Source organism: Corapipo altera, unplaced genomic scaffold, assembly GCF_003945725.1.
Source record: "Corapipo altera isolate COAL_440 unplaced genomic scaffold, ASM394572v1 2, whole genome shotgun sequence".
Taxonomy (NCBI): domain Eukaryota; kingdom Metazoa; phylum Chordata; class Aves; order Passeriformes; family Pipridae; genus Corapipo; species Corapipo altera.
Genome location: NW_020884890.1, coordinates 2,137,253 through 2,162,128, shown reverse-complemented (window position 1 = coordinate 2,162,128; position 24,876 = coordinate 2,137,253). Strand labels below are relative to the sequence as shown.

The following is a 24,876-nucleotide window of genomic DNA, read 5'->3' as shown; positions in this document are numbered from 1 at the left end:
TTTAAAGAGCGGTTCAACTTGTTTTCAGATATGTCTAAAAAGTATTAATTATCGTCTAAAAATATTTTATTTCTACCCTGTGAATCTTATGGGAATCTACTGCCAGATTACTGGTAAATGACTGGCTTTTAGCTTCTAAGCTAAGGTGATACAGATGTGTGAGAAAGTAGGAATGTGGCCAAGTCACAACAGAAAAGAGTGAGACAGCAACAAAGAAGCAAGGTGAAGAAAAGACTGAAAACTCAGCAAAGATCCCTTTTCTGAGAAACAACTTCTTCTACTTAATAGTTACAATTAGAGGTGGGTATTTATACCCTCACCTTCTCCCTCATGAGCTACAGTACTACTTTTTGTGTGCTGCTAGATGCAGCTAATTGGAAGGCTTACTCTGGTTATCCAGCAGCACATTTTTCTTGTTCACATATTTGCCAAGTAAAGTTTGACTTACTGTTGTTTGTGTTTTGCTTATTTATCTATTTAATTAATTCTAAATATTTTGAAATTTGCTACTTTTAAAAAAGTTGGGCTATTTTCTATAAAAAACAAATAAGTTTCAACTTTCTTACATTGTATTTTATTATGTATTACTAGGACATACCTAAAATATTGTGAATAAAGCAGCTTTCATTAGAAGTATTAGAAATATTGTCCTTCTTGGTTTCACAGAGTTTTTCAGTGTTCTGAAAAATCTGATTTTTAAGGCTATTCAAGAAGAGGTGATTTAAACTTGGTGCATTTGAGTGTGGGCTGTTATTGTTTGAAACAGGATCTTAACATTATGAAGTAAGTTCAAGTTTAAAGAGATCAGATTGTGTTATATTATCATACTCTTGTAACTAATGATACTTAAAATTTTGTTTGTATTTCTAATATCTCTTTCAGCATCTGAAAATTTAAGAAGATTTGAGTAAATCTAAATAGTTAAAATAAATACTTCTCAATGGTATTTTGAGTATTGAATCAAATTGATACTTAACTTTTTCTCAGGTGGTAGAATATAAGCCTTTTTCAAAATATGTCCCTTTTGGCTTGTACACCCCTTTTGCCCCTGAGTATAATTTTCTTTATCAGTAGTGGAGTATTGAATATTTCCTCCTGAATTGAGTGTTCCTAATGCTAATTTCAGATGCTGTTTTGAGATTCTTCTAAGAGTTTTTCTTGTCTTCACTTTATGGGGAAAGACTGGTAAATATTTATATTCGCTAATTTTCAAATTAATCTTTTTTTTAAATTGAACTCTATTAAGTTTTTTCTTAATTTTCATCTTTTTATTATTTTTCAACTCTTAACAATACCAAAATTCTTCAAAATCATCCATAATTATTTATAAACATTCTTAGTCCCACTGCAGCTTCAAATGTACATTTCTGTTCTTTTGTCTCCAGTCCAAATCTTAGACATTGGAAAACTAACTTTCCTTTCCCTGAGACAAACTGAAGAGGTCTTTTTGGGTTTTTTTATGATTGGGAAAGTTGTTTTAGTAAGAAATACCTGAGAAAAGATAGCCTGGCACAAAAACTTAGCCTAGAAATGGCTATTGTTATTTGACATTGACATCGACATTTGACATTGACTGTTTCTAAGTTTCCCATTGCATTTTTTTCAGTTCATTGTAGTAGGCTTTTTATTCTGAATGGTGGTGGCAGCTACCATTCCTACACAGGAAAAGAGTCTTCCCAGGCATCCAACTACATTCCCTTGAATATCCCTGAGAATCAAAATTCATCAGTAACTTTCAAAAGATGGTTTCCCTCAGGTTATGTTTATTTGCACCCTCATAAGCCTCATCAAAGAACTCTGAAAATTTAGGGAATTGCTTTCTTCTCCTTCACTGAAACTAAATGGCTCGAACCTATCAACTTTTTATACAAGTTTTCTAATATTCTGACTAACGTGGAGATCTTGATCAGATCATGTCTAAAGACACTTTATCCGAGAGTATTTCTGCTTGAAAAGCACAGACCTCAATGAAAAGGCGTTAGAACTTAACATAGGAGGGAAGGTCTAAAGGTTATACACATATGTGTGAAGATTTCTAGTGAAATAAATGAAACTGTAGAAATTTTAGAAGAACAAATGTCATATTCAAATCACTGACAGTGTAGGTAATCCTTTTTCCTTCAATATGTTGAGGGTAAAGCAAACACTAGTAACTTAGTTTTTCTAAGAGAAAGGCTCTGTTCCTATCACCATATATATAAAAAACATTTATCAATTTAATACGGTTTGTTTGTTTGCTTGTTTTTAATATAAGACCTAACAGACCTAGAGAATGCATGAAGTAGTCTGACTTTGGTGCTGAGTAGAAAATTGCACTGCATTTGGAGAGGTCATCTTGGGTTCTGGTCTCTGGGTTTATACAGAATTGCTTTTGGGAACACCCTTCTCGTCACACAGAGGGCGCAAAATATGTTAATTTGGACACCATTAAACTCATAGCTTTTGATCTCAGCAGGTGGGAGCTGGGTGTTTCATCTCTCAAAGTGCCCATCCAAGAAATACTTTCAAACGTTAAAGTCGTAGGTTCTTGGGAGCTGAATGTTAAAGAGAAGAAAAATGCTCAGTGAGTTTAAGACACTTTAAGGATGTGAAAGGAGCTATTTCAGGTCTCAGTTCTAGACACCTAAAGGCTTGGTAGGTGTCTGGGTACAATACATCATATTAAACTTTTAATAACTGTGTGTATGTACCTTACATAAACACTTCACCTGTAGGATTAGAAGATAATTCTCATACAGAATTATACAAATAAATGAAAATTATGCAGAAAATAGTTTTTCTTTATTAAAGAGATATTGTGCTTTTGTACTTTGTCTCTGTTTTCCAGCCATTCCACTTGAACCATTTGCACTGTATTTACATACTTTGAGCCTTTAGGGAGGCTGTTAAAATCTATAACATGAACCCACAGAGATGTCAAATATTAACAAGTGTACTCTGCCCTGCTGATGCTGAACATTGATCCATCTCAGGCATCAAAAAACTGAAAGCTAATTTGTAATTGTTGCTTTTCCCATTCTTTCATATGGTGGGTAAGCAGGCTGAAATGTCTTTCCTCTAGCTATTTGACTTTATATAGGAACTTGCATCATCCTCTTCTTCACGGTAGCAGGATCCTGCCCAGTAGCATACTAATTCATGTGGCTAACATCTGTCTCCTGGGTTTCACTGTTTCTTTCATCCTATCCTCAGAAGCAAGATTGTGTATGTAGCTATCTAATATTCAATATATCACTGTAGTGTGCAGGGATATGTTTTTAACAGTACTTTTTGCTATGAGTTTATACTAATATTAACTATTACGAATCATGGCTAGGCTTTGCGAATGAAGATTAAGGACCTATTACTAATATTAACAAGTCAAACTGCTGCACTTCCACCTGAAGTGGAAGATGATGAGGTTCGTGTGGACTTCAGATTCTAGGAGGCCATTCCCCAGTCCCAAAATGGGACTCTCCCTCCTGCTCAGAAAGGCTTTCCCTTGCTGCAAGCTGACCTGGTGCCTGAGAAGTGAGGTCATCATCTGGAGTCCTGTCGTTCCTTCAGGCCATACAGCACTACAGGGATGAACTCTCCCACCTGGAATCCACACTTGTCCTCGTTGCCGGGTACACCAGAGGAACAGGCAGATTTAATATGTTTGATATTTAATATGAGGAGACATAACTGAATGCTTCCTCCATTTAATGTTTTCTTTAATTTGGGAGTGCCAGTGAAGTCTTGTTCAATAGCATTATAGAGTTTATTTATCAGAAATAATGAAGTACCAAACCAACACTGTACTTTGGATGGTTATGATAGTGTACTAGAGTGATTGCTTATTGGACTGTTGCTATTTTGAAGCTGCATCATGCTGTCCCTTCTGCCCAAATCTGTCTAAATTTTGCATAGCTTGTGGGAGGGAAAAAGTTGCCTTCTGCTGTAATTAATATTGAGTAAAAGATTTTTAAGTCTCCTATTTCCTTTAGCACTTTCCTTAATGGGTTTCCTTATGACAAAAAAATGTTTAATTTCTATTTAACTAAAAATACTGGCTCCTAAAAATCATAGAGAAGAAAAAAAATGTTTCCATACAGCCTTCTTCCTGCCTATTCTGTTGTCCTGTCATACAAGAAAAGCATATTAAAAGGCATCCTTGGATTGTATCTTTATTTATTTATTTATTGTCTGGTTCCTGAGCACTCTTGGGTTCAGAGTCAGCTACAATGGATCATAACTACCCATGGTTCCTTCAGTGGAATATTCAGACATTAGATGAACTGAACCACCTTCTGAAGTCACTTATGTCTCTCTACCTTAGGCAGACTGAGCATTTGTCTGAGTTCTTCAGTAAGGACCCTTAAGTTAGATGGGAGGAACCTGTACTGAAACGTTTGTTAGGTTGTCACAGAAAAGCCTGACTTTAAAAAGAGTGGGATGCTCAGTGAAGGAAAAGGTGCTTACTCTAAGTTATTTTAAAATATCATAATGCATTACTTGCTTGCGAATATAGTTTCTCATAGGTTGTTATGTTTTGGGTTGTTTTTTCTTTTTTTAATAGATTAAATATTAAGATTTTGTCACAATACCATTTTTAATAGCATAATACACCTACCATTTGTTCATTTCACCTATAGGTATTTATGGAACTATTTATATAACAGACTGCCAGGAGATTATTATTTTTATTATCATTCATCAGTATTCTACACAGATCCCACTGGAGCACTGTGGTTTGGACAATGCACCACAGTTTATCAGTGAATAAGCTGAGTTCTTAAATGAGTAACTGATTTCTTTACCCTTGCACTGTACAGGTTGTGCCTCACAATTCATAATTCTCTTCAATCAGCCACATATTTTACACAATACTGAGCAAACACACCATGCATATGTTGATGCAAGTTATTTTCACAGCTTGATAATATCCTTTGATTTATCACTCTTCTAAGCTGTGTTCTGTTTTTCCCTTAGGGATACGACGATGGGTATGGGGGTGAATATGATGATCCAAGCTATGAGGCATATGATAACAGTTATGCTACCCAAACACAAAGGTAAGCATTTGTACTTTTACATTATTTTTTTTCAAAGTACACTTTTCTCTCTTAGTTTTTCATATAAATTTCCAGTTTTATTTTCCACATTAAATTTTACAAAATCTCACAGTACTTTAAAAAGCTGTCAAAAAGTAATAATAGCAGTCAGATGTTACATACAGAGTTATTCAAATGAAGCAAAAATTTTTTAAGCAGATAGTTTTTAAAATCGGTGCAAAGTAAATGTATTTTTTTACAAGCAATTACTTTATTTTCCTAGCTGATGTCATTCTGAACTTGTTTTTGCAGTTCTTTACTGGTGAGAAGTGTTCAGGGGCATCTCATATTTATTGCCTTTACAATGATTTGAGAAAAACCAGAAGAAAATAAAAAAAAAGTAGTTGTGATGGTAAATACCTGCTTCTGGTTGCATCCACCATCAAGGTAAACTGTAGAAGGGAATGACATGCCAGAATGCTGAAACTATCTGTTTTCAGCCAGTTACTTTCTCAGCAACTCTCAGAATTGATAAGTTTGGAAATTTATCTTATGTCCTTACAATGTGAAATAATGGGAAAAAAATCACATTCACATCTTATATTGTGTCACTAAAATGAGGCAACAAAAATTACCTCTTTTTTTATACACATACACCACATGCACTCATCCATTAATCTGACAGTTGATCCATGTTTACTAAATATGGAATGACATCTTTTTCACGGTTAAGCTGGAGGACGAAAGGGTGCTTCAGACTTTTATTCACAAAGTGCTTTTATGGGTTGCTAAGAGTACTTGTAAGACTGTGGAAAGGCAAATGAAATTTTGACAAGAAAAGACACAGGTTTTAACTGAGTTCATGTGATTCCCACTGGGCAAGAAAGTGATGTATACATACAGGGTTCTACAATCCAAAGACCAGAGGACCTTACACTCGCTTTTTTGTTTAACCATCTATTTTTGTTGAATGCTTTGCTGGTGAAAATGCCTGTCAGAATTACATTCAGCTCCAGAACTGCTGTAGTGAGTGGTACTGGAGCTGATAAAAAATACTTTATAAGTATTTTTATAACAAGTGAAGTATATTTAAAAGGATTTCTCACACCTAAATGTGAACCCCATCAAGTACACTTTAACAACACTTTCAAGTAATTATACATTAATAGCTGCAGCCATCATGTCATTGTGTAGGTAGATATTCATGTTGTCAAATGTACTCCAACTTTTTTGAAAAGAGTTCAGCTCATCTTTTGCTTCAAGAGTGAATTGTCACAGGAGATACTGCCTCTGAAGTAAAAACAGTAATTAGCTGGAAATCTCTCTGCTATGACATTGCTTCATATCATCTGAATTAACCTGTAATTTCTTTGCAAGTTGATTTTCCAGGCAACTAAATGACAAATATATCAAGTTTATGTGGAGTGTATTATAATGCAGCTAGAACTAGCAGTGATAATTTGACTCAAGAAAGAAAATTTATAGTCACATAATCTAGTCAATTAAACAGCTATTAAGTTTAGTCATCAGATATGTTTTCTACTAACATGAGCTACCGCCAGGATACCTAATCTGTTTAAAATCTGCAACTAAAACATTTCCTTTTGAAATATATGACAGGACATGTGGTCACACTTATCCATGTTGAGTGGCGCTTAATGCCACAAGTGGGCTATTGATTTCAAAAGAGCACTTTTGGAACCACAGACTTCTCACTTCAAAGATTTGAAGAAAAAATAGACCATTAGATAAACAATGTGGATTTCTGTACCTTATTGGCCATTCAGCTTCACAGAAAGCTCCCTACTGAGCCAAGAATAATACAGTGCAATGAAATAATATGACCAAGATATTTGGTTAGATGTGTATATCAAAGTGTTTTCTCCAAGTCTCAGATCTTGTTTAATAGTATACTCCAGTCATATGATCAAGATGTAATATCATGTGCAAACCTAACAAAGAAGATAAGTAGTACTTCTTCAAAATACTTATTCATCTCATCCAGTGTGTGATTTATAGGAAAAAATTAATGAAATCTTGTAGGCAATGTCCATGCTTAGCCAGAAAATTATCATAACTACCCTCTGCAGGGAGTGACTGAAATTCTAAAGCATGACATGAGAAAAAAATTGTAGTTAGTGGCTTAATGCACAGCGCCAAGGTTTCTATTCTTGTTAAGGGCAGAGTTGCCCATTGCTTTTTATGGTTCATTAAGGAACCAATGTGGAAATTTTTAGAGCAGGTGCAAACTCTTGTCTGACTGTCTGCCTGTGCGCGTTGACCAAGCCTTATTCTCTTCATTGCTTCAAACAGAAGAATGTCTTGGGATGGGGGGTCATGAACACATGGGTTGGGAGGGACAGTCTGAACACAAGCTGAATTCAGTGTGCTTTAGAGCTGAGCACATAGTAAGTCATGCCAAGTTCCCCGACTTACCCCATGCACAGAGTGAAGATAGTGTTTGGGCAGCCCACCACCACCACCTGTTACCCCGCCTTTGTCTTCCTTTGTCTTCTTGCCTCTACTTCCTATTTGCTCACCAGGGTCTTTCTGCCCATATATATTTCAATCCCCAGGGCCATTCAGTTGCTCTGCTTTCATGCAAAATTATCTAAAAATCTGTACTAAAGGTCAAGGGATGGTGTTTCAAGTCCAACAATACATTTTGTATAGGTCCTTCTCTAATGGACTTCTGTAATGAACTTCTCCAGACAAAAAGCTCTGTCCTTCCAACAGCAGTCCAATTTTTAGGCTAAAAATAGTGGGATGGGATCACTTGTGGAAGAGATTGTGACAGAGCCTCAGAATCAGGCTTCACTGAAACCCACAAGTCTGTATGGCTGAATGAGCTAAGGGGCACCTCAAGCACACTTTGAAATGGACACAAGAAGCAACCTGAAGAAAGAGAAAAGGACTCTCATTATGGTAAGTGCCATCTGTACCTTATTATGTTTAGGGAGACATTTTAGAAATGAGATTTATGGACTGTGACAAATACAGGTTATATTGCATGAAGTATGTCCTGCTTTAAGTAGCAGAATATGTATTTATAAAGATATCTTTTTCCTCCTTGTCTTCCTGTCCCATAATGACAACCCAGAGCATAGGATGGAAGCTCAGGACAGAGATTTAACTGAACAACTAGGTGCCCTTCCCACGTGTATCTATAACCATTTACAGGATTCCATGAAAGACTACACATTTACTGAGGACATTTAGAATCCCCACTCATTTTAGAAATTTGTTCATGGTGATGTCAAAATACAGTTTTTAAGGTAATTAGTTTGTCCAATACCAAATAGAGCAAGGAAACAACCATTTCAGTGGGCAGGAGAAGACATCAGATCTGACATACTTCCCATGCACAGTGTTGCACTGTACTTTGAATTTCTCCATGAAGTCTCCACGAAGTCGCTTTTTCCTCTCTCTTCCTCTCCCATCCATGCAGTTGTGAAGATGGCTTTCAGTGATAAGTGTCTGCCTTCCCAGACAAACTAAGAGATACTCAGTAGCTGTAATTTTCATACACTACTCCCTATCCACTTGAAAGTCAGGCAGAGGGCACTTAAAACCTTTCTGCCAGCTCCCAAACCTGTAGTCTGAAAACTTTGTTTAAAAATATAAATCCTAGACATGCTATGCAAAATGGTAGAAGTGTCAATTTCCAACTCAGCTGTAACATGGAAAATGTAGGAGAATCCTTTAAAGTTTTCAAAATTTAATACACTTTTTTATTTTCTGAGCAGGAACTTCCATTGTTCAGGATTCATGGCCTGAGGTCACTAGATCACCAGGAGAAAAGGAGAAAAGTTCTGTGAGGAGATCTAGAAGATCAGCCTCTTTTGTTACTCAGAGGTTGTTAGCAGATCAGACTGTACCACATGCAAAGTCTGGCAAAACTCCTTAGCCAAAACCAACAGAATAATTTGACAGAACTGGGTTCAGTTGCTGATTAATTACCTGAGAACTGTGATGGCCAGCACAGCCATCTTCAGCTCTGCTACCACATTTGTAGTCATTTCCAGTGACCTTTGTGTCTCTGCCAGCCTGAACAGTTTCATTTCGAGGGTACTATGTCTCACAGCCAAAAGAGTTACTAAGGAAATCTGGGACTCACTGGCCAGTCATGGTATGAATCAGGAAGGGCATGTTCTCTTTAATCCACTTGCACATAAATCTTCCAGCTGTATGTAGTGTAAACAGTGGTGCCTGACATGTAAGAGCAAAGGAAGCCAATGATGTTTGTCTGATGAAGCTTGAAATTTGAGTTTGATATTATTTCCCTGTTCCACAGTGTCTGGCATGAACGCTCACACATGAGTTCTGGGTTTTGTGAACAGTTAGATGATATAATGGCCATAGCTTCCAGGTCTGGTTGCTTGGCTTTTCCTTCTATCTTTTTTTCTGTATGACTTTTGTTAAAAACATAATTCAGCAGCAAAATGAGTTGCTGAGTGTGTGCTTTCTAAAGAAAGAAGAGTCTATGGCTCCCATCTTAGGCTGGAAATAGGCTTGTAAATATCGGGAAACCAATCACTTACTGACGAGAAGAATAAATAATGCAGTGTTAAAAACAGATGAAAATAGTGCACAACATTGCTGTTACAGATGCCATCCCACAGCGACAGAGGCCTTGTTGTGACATACCGTCACCCTCGCTATGACTGCAAGATGATGTAGGTAAAGAGCATTTCTCTTGCATGCTTGGACCCTGCATCACTAATGGCAGTAACCCAATGTTAGGACCTTGAAGCAATTCTTGGCAAAATATTTACTGTTAGTCTTGCAAATAATTTATGTCATGCGATAGGCAGCAGTCCTCTGGCTACACATTTTGTGCTGGTCCGCCGATCATTTTGGGCCAATGACTTCTTTTTGTTCTGTCAAACCCACACTGCAAAACCATCTTGCATCTGCTGAGCAAACTACCAAACTTCTGTTTCTGATGCAGAATTGCATATTATAGGCCATGTCATCTCTGAACTTCCTTTCTAAGAAGTCAATGGTAGTACAGAATCTATACTTCAACATAAAGAAAGATGGCATTAATATGTCTGAAATAAATTCTAAGTTTTTACATGATCTGAAGACTTTAAACCTTGTGTGTTAGATAACTGCTCAAATGGAATTATCGTAGAGAACTGAAGAAGAGAAAAAGGGGACAGAGAAACTCAAGTTGACTGATAGTTTTCATCTAAATGAATTATATTTAATTCAAAAGATACAGTTATCATACCTATAGCTGTACTGTCATGTGCAATGTCCAAATTAGGCTCCTGTTTTTCAAAACTAGTAACAGAAATAAAAGGAGAAAAACGCTACCTGTGTCCACTTTCCTGCTATGGCAGATAGCTGCTATGACCATATTAATGTAGTATTATCCTATGTTCATAACAATACCTATTAATTCAACCTGTAATAGGCTTTACAATTCTGATGCACATTCTTCTAAGGACTCATACCCACAGAAAATTTCAAAAGCATATTCAGCCATTGAAGTTGAATATATTACAAGTTATTGACTTTGCAATAGAAACAAGAATAAGCAGGGAAAAAAGTTTCTTTTCAAAGTTCATATTATTTACTGTACAGTTTGTGTTTACAGCTTCCTTTTTTGCAGTGTGGACTGCTAGTACAGGAGCTTAAGGGATCACTTACTTATTTCTGATCTGATATGCAGGAATAGAACATGGACCGCAATTCAGTCCATGTCACTTATATGGCTTACAGTACAATCACTTCAGTGCAAAGACATGCTGCAAAGTGATTTAGGAAGAATATTTTATCCAGTCGTATCTGCAGGAATTATTGGCATCATCAGGGTATATTTTCCTGAACTTCAGTTCATCCTGGTTACCCTTACTTGACCTCCAGATACCAAGAATTTGTATGTACATCTATTTCTGAAGATGAGTTCTTCAAAAACAATGCTACAAGTAAAATAACAGACTAGTATACTTGTAAAGACAGCAGTACATAGTTCAGCTGGGCGTACATGTTCTTTGGTAGACTCTACCCAGTGATTCCACTGGTTTTGACTACTTGCTTTGTAAAATGTTCCAGCAGATTAGTTGAGAGCTATCCATACTTAAATGAAAGAATTTTTTCCTTAGTTTAAAAATAATGGTTAGATGGGAATGTGAATAATTATTAATTAATTAATTTAATAAATTATCATATAGTTTCATCTTTTGGTAATATGATGAAAGGTTTGCACAATTCTCTCTCACTATCAAAATATTACTAGATAGTAAAATATATAGACAAATGGAGTCCAAGCTGCAATAGGTAGAGTTGTTACACTAATTCATTGCAAAATAAGTTAGTTATTATTATTTTTTCTACTACTCACTCTCTTTTTAAACACTATGCATTGTCTTTATATTTTGTCATATTTCATTTTGTCTTTGTACTTATATCCGCTTGTCCATAAATGAAGATTTCCCTGTATTTTATTTCCAACCTGTTGAAATCAATCAAGGCAGGAAGCCTAGATTATGACATTTTATGTATCTTCACAGCAATCTAGTTATGGCATTCATCATCAGAAACTGTTTTCTAATGCCATTTCTCATTTATTTGATTCAATGAGCAAAATGGAATCAAATTTCATTACTCTGAAGTAGAGAAAAGTTCTACCTCTAAAACTGGGTAGAATTCCTAAAATTCTGCGTCGTTCCCTTTGCAAATACATTTTGTATTATATTCTGAAATACTTGGTCATAATTCTGTGTCTATGAGAAAATGACAGAGTAATGTAGAACGCATGAATAAAAACTGCCATGTGCTAGTAAATGGCAGATTGGTTTCTATTTCGTGTTTTGCAAGAAGTTCAGAACTCAAAGTCTTCTTGCAATTATGATGGCTATCCACTTCTATGCTTGTATAATTCTGCCTTCATTAGTTATTATATTTGTTAATTCAGATTTGCAGTAGCGTGAAATCAAACATATGGAATTGCTGGAGACAGATAAAATCTAGTTTAACTTCAGTCCTGTTGTAAGCTAATAAATAAATCCAGGAATCTGGTAATGGAGACATTCTTTTCTGTTAAAAATATTGGATACAATCATACTTGATCTTTCAGAGAAAGGGAGACTATCGTCCAAAATATTCACCATATTATTCCATTAGTTCTAAAGATGTGTTCAGTAAAGGACTGTATTTGTGATTTAAGGTTGAATCCTATGAGAAGTTCCTTTGTTCAAAAGATTTGTCATCTTCCCTATAGGTAAAATGCTCTGTTAGGTAGAGATGTTCCAGTGAGTTTCAGATTCCTGGAAGGATTATTTCTTTATTCACACACTTCTACTGTGAAATACTATTTTCTAAAAATTTATTCATGTATTGCAATTCATGTGAATGCAAGTCTTGCTCACCTCTCTTCCAAGCAGAAGTATACTGCTTTGTGTAAATAGCTTTTCTTTCATGGCCAGCTGTCTGTTAAATCCTGCTGGCTCCCTCCCTCTCTGTGGGAGGGAGAGCCATTACAAACGCAGTCTTACGTAAAATGACTGCCGTAACATTAGACAGGATCCTGTTAACATAGGAGCTGAATATCTGTTTGTACCACCTATCCACGTTCAAAGTTGGAAACTCCAAAGATTACTGAACAGAAATTATGTAAGGAAAGAGGAAGATAATTGTATATAGGAGACCAAGACTTCAAAGGATCCATTTGAGAATGTGAAAAAGAATGAGTTGTCTCCCCTCTAAAATACTGAATCCCTGCTTTAGGGATCCCTGTGAGCTATCCTAGGTGTTAGCTTGACTCAAGAATCTGTTGTCTAAAGGTAACCATGACTGGGATATATCTCTAAGGAGTGATAAAGGTTCATTTATCTGTACCTGTCTGAAGTATAGATGCTGATTGCAAACTGACAAAGGCTGGGAATATCTCCTCAAGAGTGCCAGTCCTAAACTACAATACTGTTTCCCTCTCATATTGTTGAGTACTTCGACACAAAGATGGAAGTATCTCAAGTTATTTTTACTTCATCAAAGGTTAGTGTGGAAGTTTTTAATCTGTTTTGTTATGAATCTGAACTGTAGAACTTCACTGGCATCAGCTGAATCTCTAGTTTGGACCAATTCATTTATTTCACAAAAGAAGCCTGATCTAATGGCAGAGTTATAACTTCGAGGTTGATCAAAAAGCTCTTTTCTAAATTGACCAGATCTTTCCCAAACATTTCCGAATAAAAGATTCCTGTATTATACTAAAATATACTCTCTGAGTTAAAAAATACAACCATTAGGAAAGGAAAAAAAAATGTTTTTACAGGAAAATATATATGTTAAATCTAGATCAACAGGTCTTAATCAAAGGCTTTCAGTTTTTTAGGATATATCAGGATAGACTACAGAACATACTTCTCCTGTACAGATTCACATATTAGCAGTTTTTAAAACAGGTGAACCCTTTCTTGTACCTTTCTACTTTGGCTTTAGAGAGTCCATTGTATGTCTACAACCACATTTTGTGCTCTATAATTAGAGAATAAAAGCTTGCATGCACCTTTCACCAAGTAAAAGCAAAGAACAAAAGGAGAGAAAGGAAGAACTAAACAAAACCCACACACAATCAAAAAGCATGAGGGAACAAGAAGTACTTGAATTCTTTCGTTCTTGCGATGTTCTGCTGCCTTATATTACTGCAGCTGTAAGAGCAGCCAGGGAACCAGATGGTAACGTTGCTAACCCAGGGTGTTTTGCCAGCAGCTTCTTGCAGGTGCAGGAAGGGATTGGTCAAAGGTTAATGCAGTCTATTCATTACTGTCATGATTTTCTGTACCTAACCCCACTGACCTCTGAGTGGTGAACATCACACTTCACCTGGGTGACTTGCTGACCCAAGAGTCACAGTTTTGTGGCTTCAATCTTAACTCTTTTCTTTGTGGTTCTCTGCCTAAACCACCTTAGAGCACTGTCCAGCCTTTTGAGTAAAAAGCTGTGTGGTTTCCTATGGGTATTGACAGAATCAAACTGGAATTTGCTTTTCCTTTAACTAATGTCAATTTGAAAAAGTACCAGTTAACAAGAGGTTAAAAGCCTCTCTTGGCTTTTAAGGTTGCTATTTAGATACAGTCTCTCTACTTGGACATTTGTCATATCATAGGAGCCCTAGGTAATTCAGGTTGGAATGCACTTAAATGGACCCTTATTTCTCAAATAAGGAACATCTTGTGTTGGTTTTTTTGGTCGGGTTTTTTTGTTGTTGTTTTTTTTAAACTGATCTGGCTTTATCAGCATGAGAAGAAGAGATCACAAACTTATAGAAACTTTGATCCCAAGTCTTTAAAATTAACAGGTTCAAAAACATTAACCAAAATAAAAAGTTAATAAACATAAATAGGTTACAGTTATGAAGATTAACCATATACATATTACTAATCTTGCACACAGAATAGGAATTAGGACAGAGTCATATATCTTTGTTGTAAAAGTTTCATATAGATAGAGATGTAGATAGAGATCAGAGCTTCTCAGATACAAAGCCAGTTAAACTACTTTTGAGATACATGCCCATGTGTATATCAATTTTTCCACAAGTGCTATGTATAGAAAGCTACTCAAGTCTAAGTCATGGCATATCAAGATCTCTGTTTCAGAAGCCTGATGTTAAAGTACAGTGCACATAAAAGCTGAGAAGTTGGTAATGAGTTAATCCTGTCTGCTTTATAAAATGTATTGCATCCTGCTTTCAGGTGGATGCATGTACTTAAGTAAATTACACTTTATGTTGCTTGAAAGTAATGAATGCTAATGACAGATAATGGTGTTTTGTTTCCAATTAGCACTGCCAAGAGAGTCACAGGTTTCTAGAGCTCATGATCATTGTATTTTCCAAGAACAGTCTGACAACTATAAAATTATATAAACAAGTTTTATTTATGCTGAATGTATTTCCTGATTGTTTCCTTCTCAGTTGGGTATAATGCAAATGAACTATATCTCTCTGTAGTTTAAGAATGAAAAAAAAAACCTTATGTTTGTAAAGCCATAATCTATCACATATTTTTATAAACATCACTCATTGTTCACTTTGCTAAAAAACAGAGGAAAATTTTTACAACTAAATTCATGTCATAGATTATAGTGAATATTCAGAGAGGTTTAAAATAGAGCAGACTAATGGATAAAAAAGCAGTCTGACTCACAAAATATGAGTTTAAATCTGGTATTTCATACTAAGAAATAAGTTTTCTTCACTTAGGTATTCTTCAAAACACTTTCTAATATGAGTTGGCAGAGGATTTGAAATGCTATTTTGGCTCAAATCTGTAAGAAAGATGTCTTATTGAGGCAAATAAAGTTGGAGAACTTAAATGACAATCATGTATTGTGCTATGAATTATGTGTTTTCAGGAATGTAATATTGTGCTCACAGACATCAAATATGCAGTATATAACAACTTACTTCCTTTCTACAGTTGCAATGCCTCTTATTTTATAATGGTGTGTGTATTAACTTAGTATTCTATTGATAATGTATTTTGGTTCCAAATGTTCGCTGCAGGATTTTTATCTCACATCCTTATTGTGTGTGTTTTTTCTCTAATAAAAATGTACAACAACAATAATGTAGCAATTAATTTTTTACCTGCTGTTGCAAGTCTTGCATTCTGCTGGATGTTACATTGATGGGTAACAGCTCAAGGCCTGCTCAGTGACTACAGAAAGCAGCACTGCTGTTGATAATTTACTGGCCTTTGGACTGGGTCCCAAATGCTCTCCTTTTAAAGCTGACCTTTGGTTGCAGCTGCTTTGGTTTGTAAAAAGGTATTGTGAAGAAATAACTTCTTATCTGCTGGCAAAAGATGGGAGTTCTTGTGTTCCTTCTCCTCTAACACCACTCACTAGTCCACCACCCTTCTCTACCCAGGAAAGCAGGCAGTATGCCAAAATGTAGCTTCTTAAATTAGACTTTTCATACATCTGTCTGCCAGATCTGGGTGGTAGGTCATCTCCCTGTTTTGAACATTGCAAGTAATTTCTTAGGTCTAAACCATAAACCTTGTATTTATGACTAGATACATGATTTAACCCTAATGCTGCCACTGCTTTAGTTCACCTTACATAATCCTGTAATTTCATTTAACAGGCTACTAAAATCATTGCAAAATAATACAGAATGCTTATTATGTTCTACAAATAGAAGATATTTCTTGCACCATTTCAATAGGATGGTTTATAAATTTGGATAATTAATTTTCAAGGAACTAGATGGCTCTCATTATCCAGGAAGTCAATGCTCTGCAGTCATTGTGTTCTGTAGAGCTCAGTTGGCTTTGGGAAAAATCTTTAAAAGTATTATTTGCATGTCATTTGTATGGCCACCTTCTGCAACTACTGTAGCAAATGGATTTCACCTCTCTGAGATACTGACATCAGCATAATTCATTCACTCACATGAATGACTTCTGGCTAAATAACGAAATTAATGCACAACAATTATAGTTGCATTTTCAGTTCAAAAAAACGCCACAGATATTTGTAGCTGAAAACTGACTGTGAGAGTTGTGCCTAGCCAGACACAATTCAAAACAGCTTGACTGTCAGTTATCAGATGCACACAATCAGTGGTCTCAAGTGAGACAGAGTGCATGAATTATTCTCAGAAATTATTCCAAGAATCATATAGATAGCTATTAAGTTCAAGAAATTAAAAATCTGATTACAGGTTGTTTGTGAACAAAGAAGTCAAAATTAGTTTAAGAAAATAATTGTTACAGATTGCATGTTTATCTCTATTGCACTTGTGAAATATTTCTACTTGCACTCCACTGTCAACTAAGCTTCTCTCTTAAGGGTAAACTAATATTTTTAAAATAGTAATCCAATATGGAAAATGGCCTGAGCAATAATGTTATAATTAATGCAATATTGAGCTGATTGCCTGGTTCTGTTCATTTTGTGAGTCTATCTCACACAGTGTCCAAGAAAAAAGAAGCAAAAGTGACAACAAGTGAAAAGTAACACAGAGAAAGTGTCACATTTTCTCTTTGGTTCACTGCAGATCAAAGAAGTACAATTGTAGCAGAATTCATGGAGTTTGCAAGTTTTTCTGGGCAGAGACTGATTCTTGTTATGTCTGCCTGGTACCCAAGAACCAAAGTAGTCTGATCTTGAATTTGGTATCAGGTACCAAAACCACAGTGCAAACTATAAATTATAATAGCAGTAAAGTGAAAGTGTGAATAATTCCATTTCCATTTAATTATGTCTTAAAGATTGAATTTTCTGGATGTCCACTCCACATAATAGCTGGGAATTGCTGATTATCAGGATGTAACTATTATCTAAGATATTTTGGTAATGTTTTAATATGTTATTTACATAATTTCTGAAAACAATGAAAAAGTGAGTTTGAGACTCATAAGTCTGATTTTGCAGTCCTTGACCCCATTTCTTTCAATATGTGTTTTATTGATTACTGTATAAAAACTTTCCATGGATATCCAATAACTGTAAGGAAAAAGGCTGTGGAGAATCAGGTTTCTTTCTACAGGCAGTGGAATCATGCTTTCTTCTTCAGGATCAAAGCTATCAGTATTTTTGGTAAATATAAGTAGTTTACAGGTTCCACACCGTACAATACAGTCAGCTTTGTGAAAGCAAACTGTGCTGAGCTTGATAATACATAAATGTTTGGAATTACAGGTAAATGAGATTAGCACCTCTTCTGGCAGTTTAACAATACTGAATGATACAGTGGATGGTCTTTTTGCAGACCTTATTTTTGCAAATAGAATTTCTCTCAGTCCTTGTCACATTTCCTAGGTTTACATATTTTGGATCAAATTTGTTTTATGCTCACTAGATAAAAATGAGATGTACTATATAATAACCGTTATTGTCACTGATACATTTTCCTTCATGTTTTTAAACACTTGCTATCCCTGAAACAAACTGGACTTTACTATCATGTCAGAGAGTTAAAATACATTTCATTTGCTGCGCTCTGTTTTTGTTTTGAGTTGGTTACCCAGGATAATAGTGACATGGCTTTCTGAATTTGTTACAGTGTGCCTGAATATTATGACTACGGTCATGGAACAAGTGAAGAGGCTTATGACAGCTACGGTAAGGTATATTCTACCTTCAGCAAGTGTGAAATCAAAAGAAAATATCTGTCACTGGCAACTCAGAAATTACTTCCATATTCTTGTCTTTCTTTCTGTGCTTTTACAAAGATCAAACAAAATAGATTTGTGTAACTTTAGGGTGAATTTTGACTTATTGAAGTAGGACCAGAAAATTGGACTTATCAATTCCAATTAAAATTACAAAGCCAATTACTCACAGTCACAGGTCAGTTTAACTGAACTTCAGCAACACTGAAGTTTCTGATTAGCACCTGAATATATTTCACAGTGTTAAATTCCAAGCTGCTTGATGTGCCAACAATACTGTGCATCTGCTGCTGTCATGGGCATCACTTCAACCAGCAAGGTTTGTGAGATTTTGAAATGTAGTCTTTAATCAAAATGGAAAGAAGGAAAGGGTGCTGTAACACCATGGGAACCCCCACTGTACTAAGATAAGGGAGCATCTCATGCCACACTAAGCAGTAAGAGTAGAGGGAGAGTTCTACTCTGCACTTCCTCACCAAGTCTGTGTCTGAGCTGGAAAAGTTCCACTTCATGGGAACCAAGGGCATGAAAGGAAACGAAGTGTTGCTCCAATGAGTACAAACCATTTTCTAGGTTGCTTGCTATTAGTGATATGCTTTGATCCGTTTTCCTAACAGTAGTCATCATTAGACTATACCATCAGATGGCAGAATGAATCTCACTCTGAGAGTTTCACTGAAATAATAGAGCAAAGCTGACTACTGACAGCTTAAAGAGTGACCCTAGCATATTCAAGAGAGATGTCATGCTTGATTTACTGCTACTAATAAGGTATCCTATGTATACATGGTGACTTCTGAAGCATTGTGAAAATGAGAGCTGCTGGAAATCGTGCTGCAAATCAAAGTTACACTAAGGGGTTATATAAGGGTTGCTGCTTGAAATAATTTTATTCATGCAGCTGTGAAGTAAATGTCACTGTAATGCAAACTTGCAGTTTCCTTTGTATTGGTATAGAAATAGACATTACTGAGATGTCAAAATGGTTGCATTGCATAATCTGAAATAACTTAATTTCTTTGTATAATCAGTTCTCACAATACATTTGGATAATATAATGTGCAGTCAAGCACATTTTCAATTCTAAACAAGTAATAATAATAATTTATCTGTATGAATGTGAATGATTTGGTTACCCTTTGGGTTTTTTTTCCTTTTTGCATATGCATTTTTAATATCTGCAGTGGAATATCTTTCTTCCCCTCTCCACTGCTCTCCTGAATGCATTGCTAAGGTTTTGGGCTATGCAGAAAAGCATAGTCTGAGCTCAGCAGTAAGAATTACCCACTGTTTAACTTTTAATTACACTTCACCATGCTGAATGTCTATGTGTCTGGGCTAGACATTTAAAGTAGTGTCATTTTCCTTCCAATCTATCATTTGTAAAACCAGAAGAATATCACTTGTTTTCCCAGCAGGGATTTTGAATGGACTAATTAGCTAAGGCTTACAAAGTGTTCGTACAGTGGCGTCATGACTAAATTTATGTTCTGCATGCATCTCCTTTTTTTTTCTTTCCATTCAGCAGCTGAAACAAATTCAAAATGCCTGAGTTTCCTTTACTAGATTTGTCTTTAAATACATAGCTGATAACTGTGGACTTGCTTTGGTTTTCGCTTGAACTATTTTTTGAGCTGGCATTTGAGCACAAAGATCAGAAATTCTATTATCAAAAACCTAGAATAAACATGGAATAATATTTCAGATTGAAATTTTGCTACTTTCTGAAAACAAATATGTTTATGTGTAAGCGTTTGTGCTCCTGTTGGTTCGTTTACTTTAGCAGATTAGTAAATTCGCTAGTTCTGTGCTTTGGAAATCTGTGTGTGAACTTCCTGCATCCCAAAGTCACCACCATTTATCTGAGGAGGTAATCTGAATATACAGAGCTATAGAGCTGTAGAATATATGCTTAACTTCCTTACTTTTTGAGTTCCTGGTGCATATACTGATGTTCCCTCTGTATCTGATCTGGGGCATCACCCCTTATCATCCTCTCACCTAAATTTACCCTAATTCTCTGTTCCCAGTTTTTACTTGGTTTTCAGGATGTTTTGCAATTCATTGTGTCTCCTGAATCCATCCCACTGTATAAAATCAGCTGTCCCTTCATTTTTCACCATGCTGCAGAAATCAACAGTCTTTCATGTCAGTTCAGTTTCACACTTTGTTTTACCTTCCATAACAAGGCTATATTCCTCCTTTACAATTCTTTCTGGCATGCCTCTGCAATTGAGAACTCCCCCAAACTGAATAAGACTGCATACAAATGGTACATGAACAAAGAACTGGTGTCTTGTTGTCATGTCTTGGGTGTTTTGTGTAACAACTTGTCTTTTCACCCTTATCCATTCCAATAACAATATCTGAATTATCAAAGATTTACTAGTTAGGCATTTCTTTACTTTCTCCCATGCATCCTCTTGCTTCCAGCTTATTTTTAGGGAGGTCAGTTCTCAATCCTCAGAAGGTTTTCTTTCATTTTCCATGAAACAATGAATACTAGTAACATTACTTCATACTTACAATCTTTTTAAAGTATGAAATAGAACTCTGTATTACTTGCTAAGTATTATACAGCACCATATGATATGGTACTCCTCTATGAGCTGCCTCCTAGGACTTCTCTTTCTATCTGTGCTTCTAAGAAGTAGTAGGTGGGTTTTGTCTCATAGGTTCTTCTATGCTCCTTTTAGAAGCACTTGTGGAGAATTCTGACTAGGGAAACTGTTTCCACAGAAGTTCATAAAGATTTATGGATTTATGGATTGTTCACAGTATGGTTGGAGAAATCACAGGGGTGTTTCAGAGCAGAGCCCACCCAAACACCATTTAATCCTCAGGAAGTTCCACATCTTTTTTAATTAGATGGAAGTACTAAACAAGAAAGGGCCTAAGTCACTTATCTGAGGCTGGGCAAGATAGATTCCTACATACTATTCACCGCTCTAAAATCCACAACTAAACTGCCTTGACAACTTTTTCATTTTCTATTGTGAAGTTTCCTGAGAATTCCATCCCGTTCAAATCCAACCAAGGAAACCCCCAAGACAATAGCAAAGTCAGCTGAAAGGAGTATTTATAAAATTGCACTACTTCCCATGACTTAGGGATGTTCCATGAATGAAAATTCAGAGCACAGAACCCTCTCATGTAGTTAGATTCTTAAGCTCTATTGTGATTTGACACGCTTGTCACCCAGTCTCTCAGAAGGATCAAAGTAGACACTTCAAAGCATTCCCTGCAGCAGTCTCTGGGCACATGGAAATACACTACCAAGGAATTATGAGATTCCTACGAATTTTTTATAGGATCAGGATTATGCAGCCTCTGCTAGAAATTTTGAAGATCACCATTCCAGGCTGAGGAACATAAATTTGGGACGCAAACCTGAAAATCTTCTTGAGGATGTAGCCCTTATAGGCTTCCTCATGTGAGTTGTAAAGAAATATCTTTAGCAGGCTCTTTAAAGATAAAAGACCAGTCATTTAAAGTACTGTACAATTTTCAAAAATGTAAATCATCCTCACCTCTAATCACACTCAATAAACATTCATGATACTTATACCACCAAAGGTTTTTATATCTGCAGATAAGATTTTAAATCTAGGAGTCTAAACTAAGGTGACGATGTTGTGTTAACTTGATGTTTATGTTTTAAAAGAGAAGGCATGAAATTGGATTCATTTATGAACAAAAAGGTTTATATTCCTTGCTCTCATTATGCTTTAAAAATTTTCTGGTTTCCCTTCTGGCAGCGTTGTCATCTGAGGAGATATCTAGTGAAAACATGAATTTAATGATTTTTCTTATAAATTGATTAGGATATAATGTACACCTAAAATTTGGTAACTATGAACCTTTCCTTCCTATATGTAATATCATGCCCAACTCCAAAAAGCAGCTTTACTGGACAGGACTGCTGTACATGAAAAGCCCTTTGTAAACTTTTCACATTCTCATTTCTCTTTCCATTTCCCTGTTTTGTTTTTTTTAGAGGAAACAGAATTCTTGATAAAGTGTTGGTGTCTGTTAGGCCACATTAGAAAGATAACAAAGAGAGTATGACTTGATAGCAAAGTGCATCCAATGCCTTAGAAGCTGTATTAATTACATCTGACCTGCCTCACAGTTGTTTCATCTGAACCCTTTTTCACCCTTGTACTGATCAGAGCACTCAAGGCTTTGTTTATCAGCTACTGTTTCTGGCTTTGTTCTTCCAAAGGCTGGGGATTCCAGCAGTAAGCTCTGCCAGTTGCTGCTGCAGAAGGTTGAAGAGGCTCCCACCCCTGCTTCCAGAGCTTGAGACTGCCATAGCAGTGAGAGTGTGCCTGTTGTCAGATGCTTTAGTTCACAGCCGCGTGCATATCCTGCCTTGTGTGTTACTTGAAAATGGTGGCAATTACGTTTTTATGTCAGGTCATGAACTGCCGTATCTGAGAGGCTAGTACACACAGACTTCTTGCTGCTACTACCAAAAAAGCAGAAACCTTAGGTAGAGGGTGAAAGGATAGGGTTAAAGTCTATAACCTCCTAAACCACTACAATTAAATTAGAATAACACCACCTGCCAAAGGCCTTAGGCAAGAGTTAGGAAGGTTAATCTGTAGCTTACCACCTACACAAAGAGGGAAGGCATAAATGAACTCCACTCACATCCTTGCTGCTTTTCAGGAGAAGCTTGCAAGGCTGTTTACTGCATGTGCTGCTGTTGCATCTAGGAGACATTGTTTTGTTTTCTGTCTTCACCAGAAATTTTCAGCTGTTCAGATTTTCTCTAATGACCATGTTTTGTGGTGCATATTCTACTCCAGTTTAGCATTAAGTGCTCGCAAACAACTGGGTATTTGGCTTTAGGATAATTCCATCTTTAATTAAAATTGGAGAGTGTAACTGTTTAGTATAATTCCTTTTAATGTAAGACATCATTTAAGTTGTAAAGTTGCTGCCACTATGATTTAATTGACTATTTCACAAATAATTCCCTGCCAGTTACTCTATATGAGAGCTTTGCAATTGTGGTGACAATTAGTTTACTAAGTAATGCTCTACAGAGATAGCACTTCATAAACAAATTCTTTATAGACCTTTATAGAGCTAACAACTAAAAATGTACAGCAATATTCCACCACATTTTCATTGTATTGTTTATTTTCTTCATTCTGTGTTTGTCCTTAAAAGTGTATTATCTAGTAAATTAAGGGATTTTTACCATAACAATGATAGTTTCTGCTGAATAAGTAAAACTAAGTATATAATGATGAAATGTGGGGAGGAAGGCATAAATGGAAGGTTCAAACTTCAGGAATTCTTATATATAGGTTGATTGAAGAGATGTTACCTTAGCAGACATAAATTCTCATACTGTATTAAAAGACATACGCATGTTCATTTCATGGAGAAACTCAAGTAACTACCATCGTAGTGTGAAATAAATCCTGTAGTGATTAATCTATGGCAATGACAAAGTAAATGAAGCCATGTCACAATGTATACAGAAAAAATATCTGTACATTTTGAAAAAGCACTTCTTAGCAATTGCTCTCTGCAGGTGAAGATAAGATGTTTTTTCAGCTATTGAGTCCAAGTTTCTTCCTCATTTTTAATAACTTTGGTAGTGTAGATTATTGGTCCTAATATTCATTATGCTCAGCATACCCAGGGTTTCTTACCCTATTTTTTTTCTAACCTAATCCCATTTAAATTTTCAAATTAGGAAATCAAGTGCTCAAATAGCTCACAGTGACTGACATGCAGATGTAAGAGACATAGGTCTGATTCTCCTCATTTCAGTGTTTGACTTGACTTGTGATTACAGACAAGATCTTTACTAACAGTAGTTAACAAAGGCTTACTAATATTCACGGATTATTCATTTATATCATGGGAGTGTATATATTTGGTATTTGTTTGAAAATATCACTGCAACATACCAAAGAAAACTTTGTTGTCTGGGTCTTAGAATGAATCACAGAATCATAAAATGCTTTGGGTTGGAAGGGACCTTAAAGATCATCTAGTTCCAATCCTCCTGCCATGGGCAGGGTAACATTTCACTAGACCAGGTTGCTCAGAGCTCTATCCAACCTAGCCTTGAACACTCCCAGAGATGAAGAATTCACAACTTCTCTGGGCAACCTGTTCCAGTGCCTAAACACTCTCACAGTACAGTATTTTTTCCTAATACCTAATCTAAACCTCCTCTCTTTCAGTTTGAAGCCATTTCTCCTTGTCCTGTCACTACATGCTCTTGTAAAAAGTCCCTGTCTATCTTTCCTCTAGGCTCCCTTCAGCTACTGGAAGGCCACAATTAGGTCATCCTGAAGCCTTCTGTTTTCCAGGCTGAACAAGCCCAATTTTCTCAGCCTTTTCTCATAGGTGGTGGCCCTCCTCTTCACTCTGTCCAACAGCTCAGTGTCCTACATGTACTGGGGACCCCAGAGCTGGATGCAGCACTCCAGGTGGGGTCTTATCAGAACAGAGTAGAGAGGCCGAATCACCTCCCTTGACCTGCTGAACACACTTCTTTTGATGCAGCTCAGGATACAATTGGCTTTCTGGGCTGCAAATGCACATTGCTGGGTCATGTCCAGCCTCTCATCCACCAGCACCAAGTCCTTCTCAGGCAGGGCTGCTCTTGACCTGTTTGTCCCCCAGCCTTTATTGACACTGTGGGTTGTCCTGACCCAGTGCAGCACCTTGCACTTGGTCTTGTTAAACTGCTT

The 24,876-nt window shown here is 36.3% G+C and overlaps 1 protein-coding gene across 10 annotated transcripts in view; it reads left to right on the top strand.

Annotated features, from left to right (window-relative positions):
• The window catches only part of KHDRBS2 (KH RNA binding domain containing, signal transduction associated 2), a 360,034-nt gene that overhangs the window by 290,968 nt on the left and 44,190 nt on the right, over positions 1-24,876 (top strand). For 9 of the 10 annotated variants that reach the window (XR_003527902.1, XR_003527901.1, XR_003527899.1 and 6 more), the window contains exons 7-8: positions 4,954-5,036; positions 18,043-18,101. Coding sequence is in view for 2 of the 10 variants with exons in the window: in XM_027644902.1 (XP_027500703.1) it covers positions 4,954-5,036; positions 18,043-18,101 (142 nt within the window). In the remaining 8 variants the exon portion in view is untranslated. Of the gene's footprint in view, positions 1-4,953; positions 5,037-18,042; positions 18,107-24,876 lie in introns of all 10 variants that reach the window. The other variant, XM_027644903.1, reaches the window with a different exon arrangement.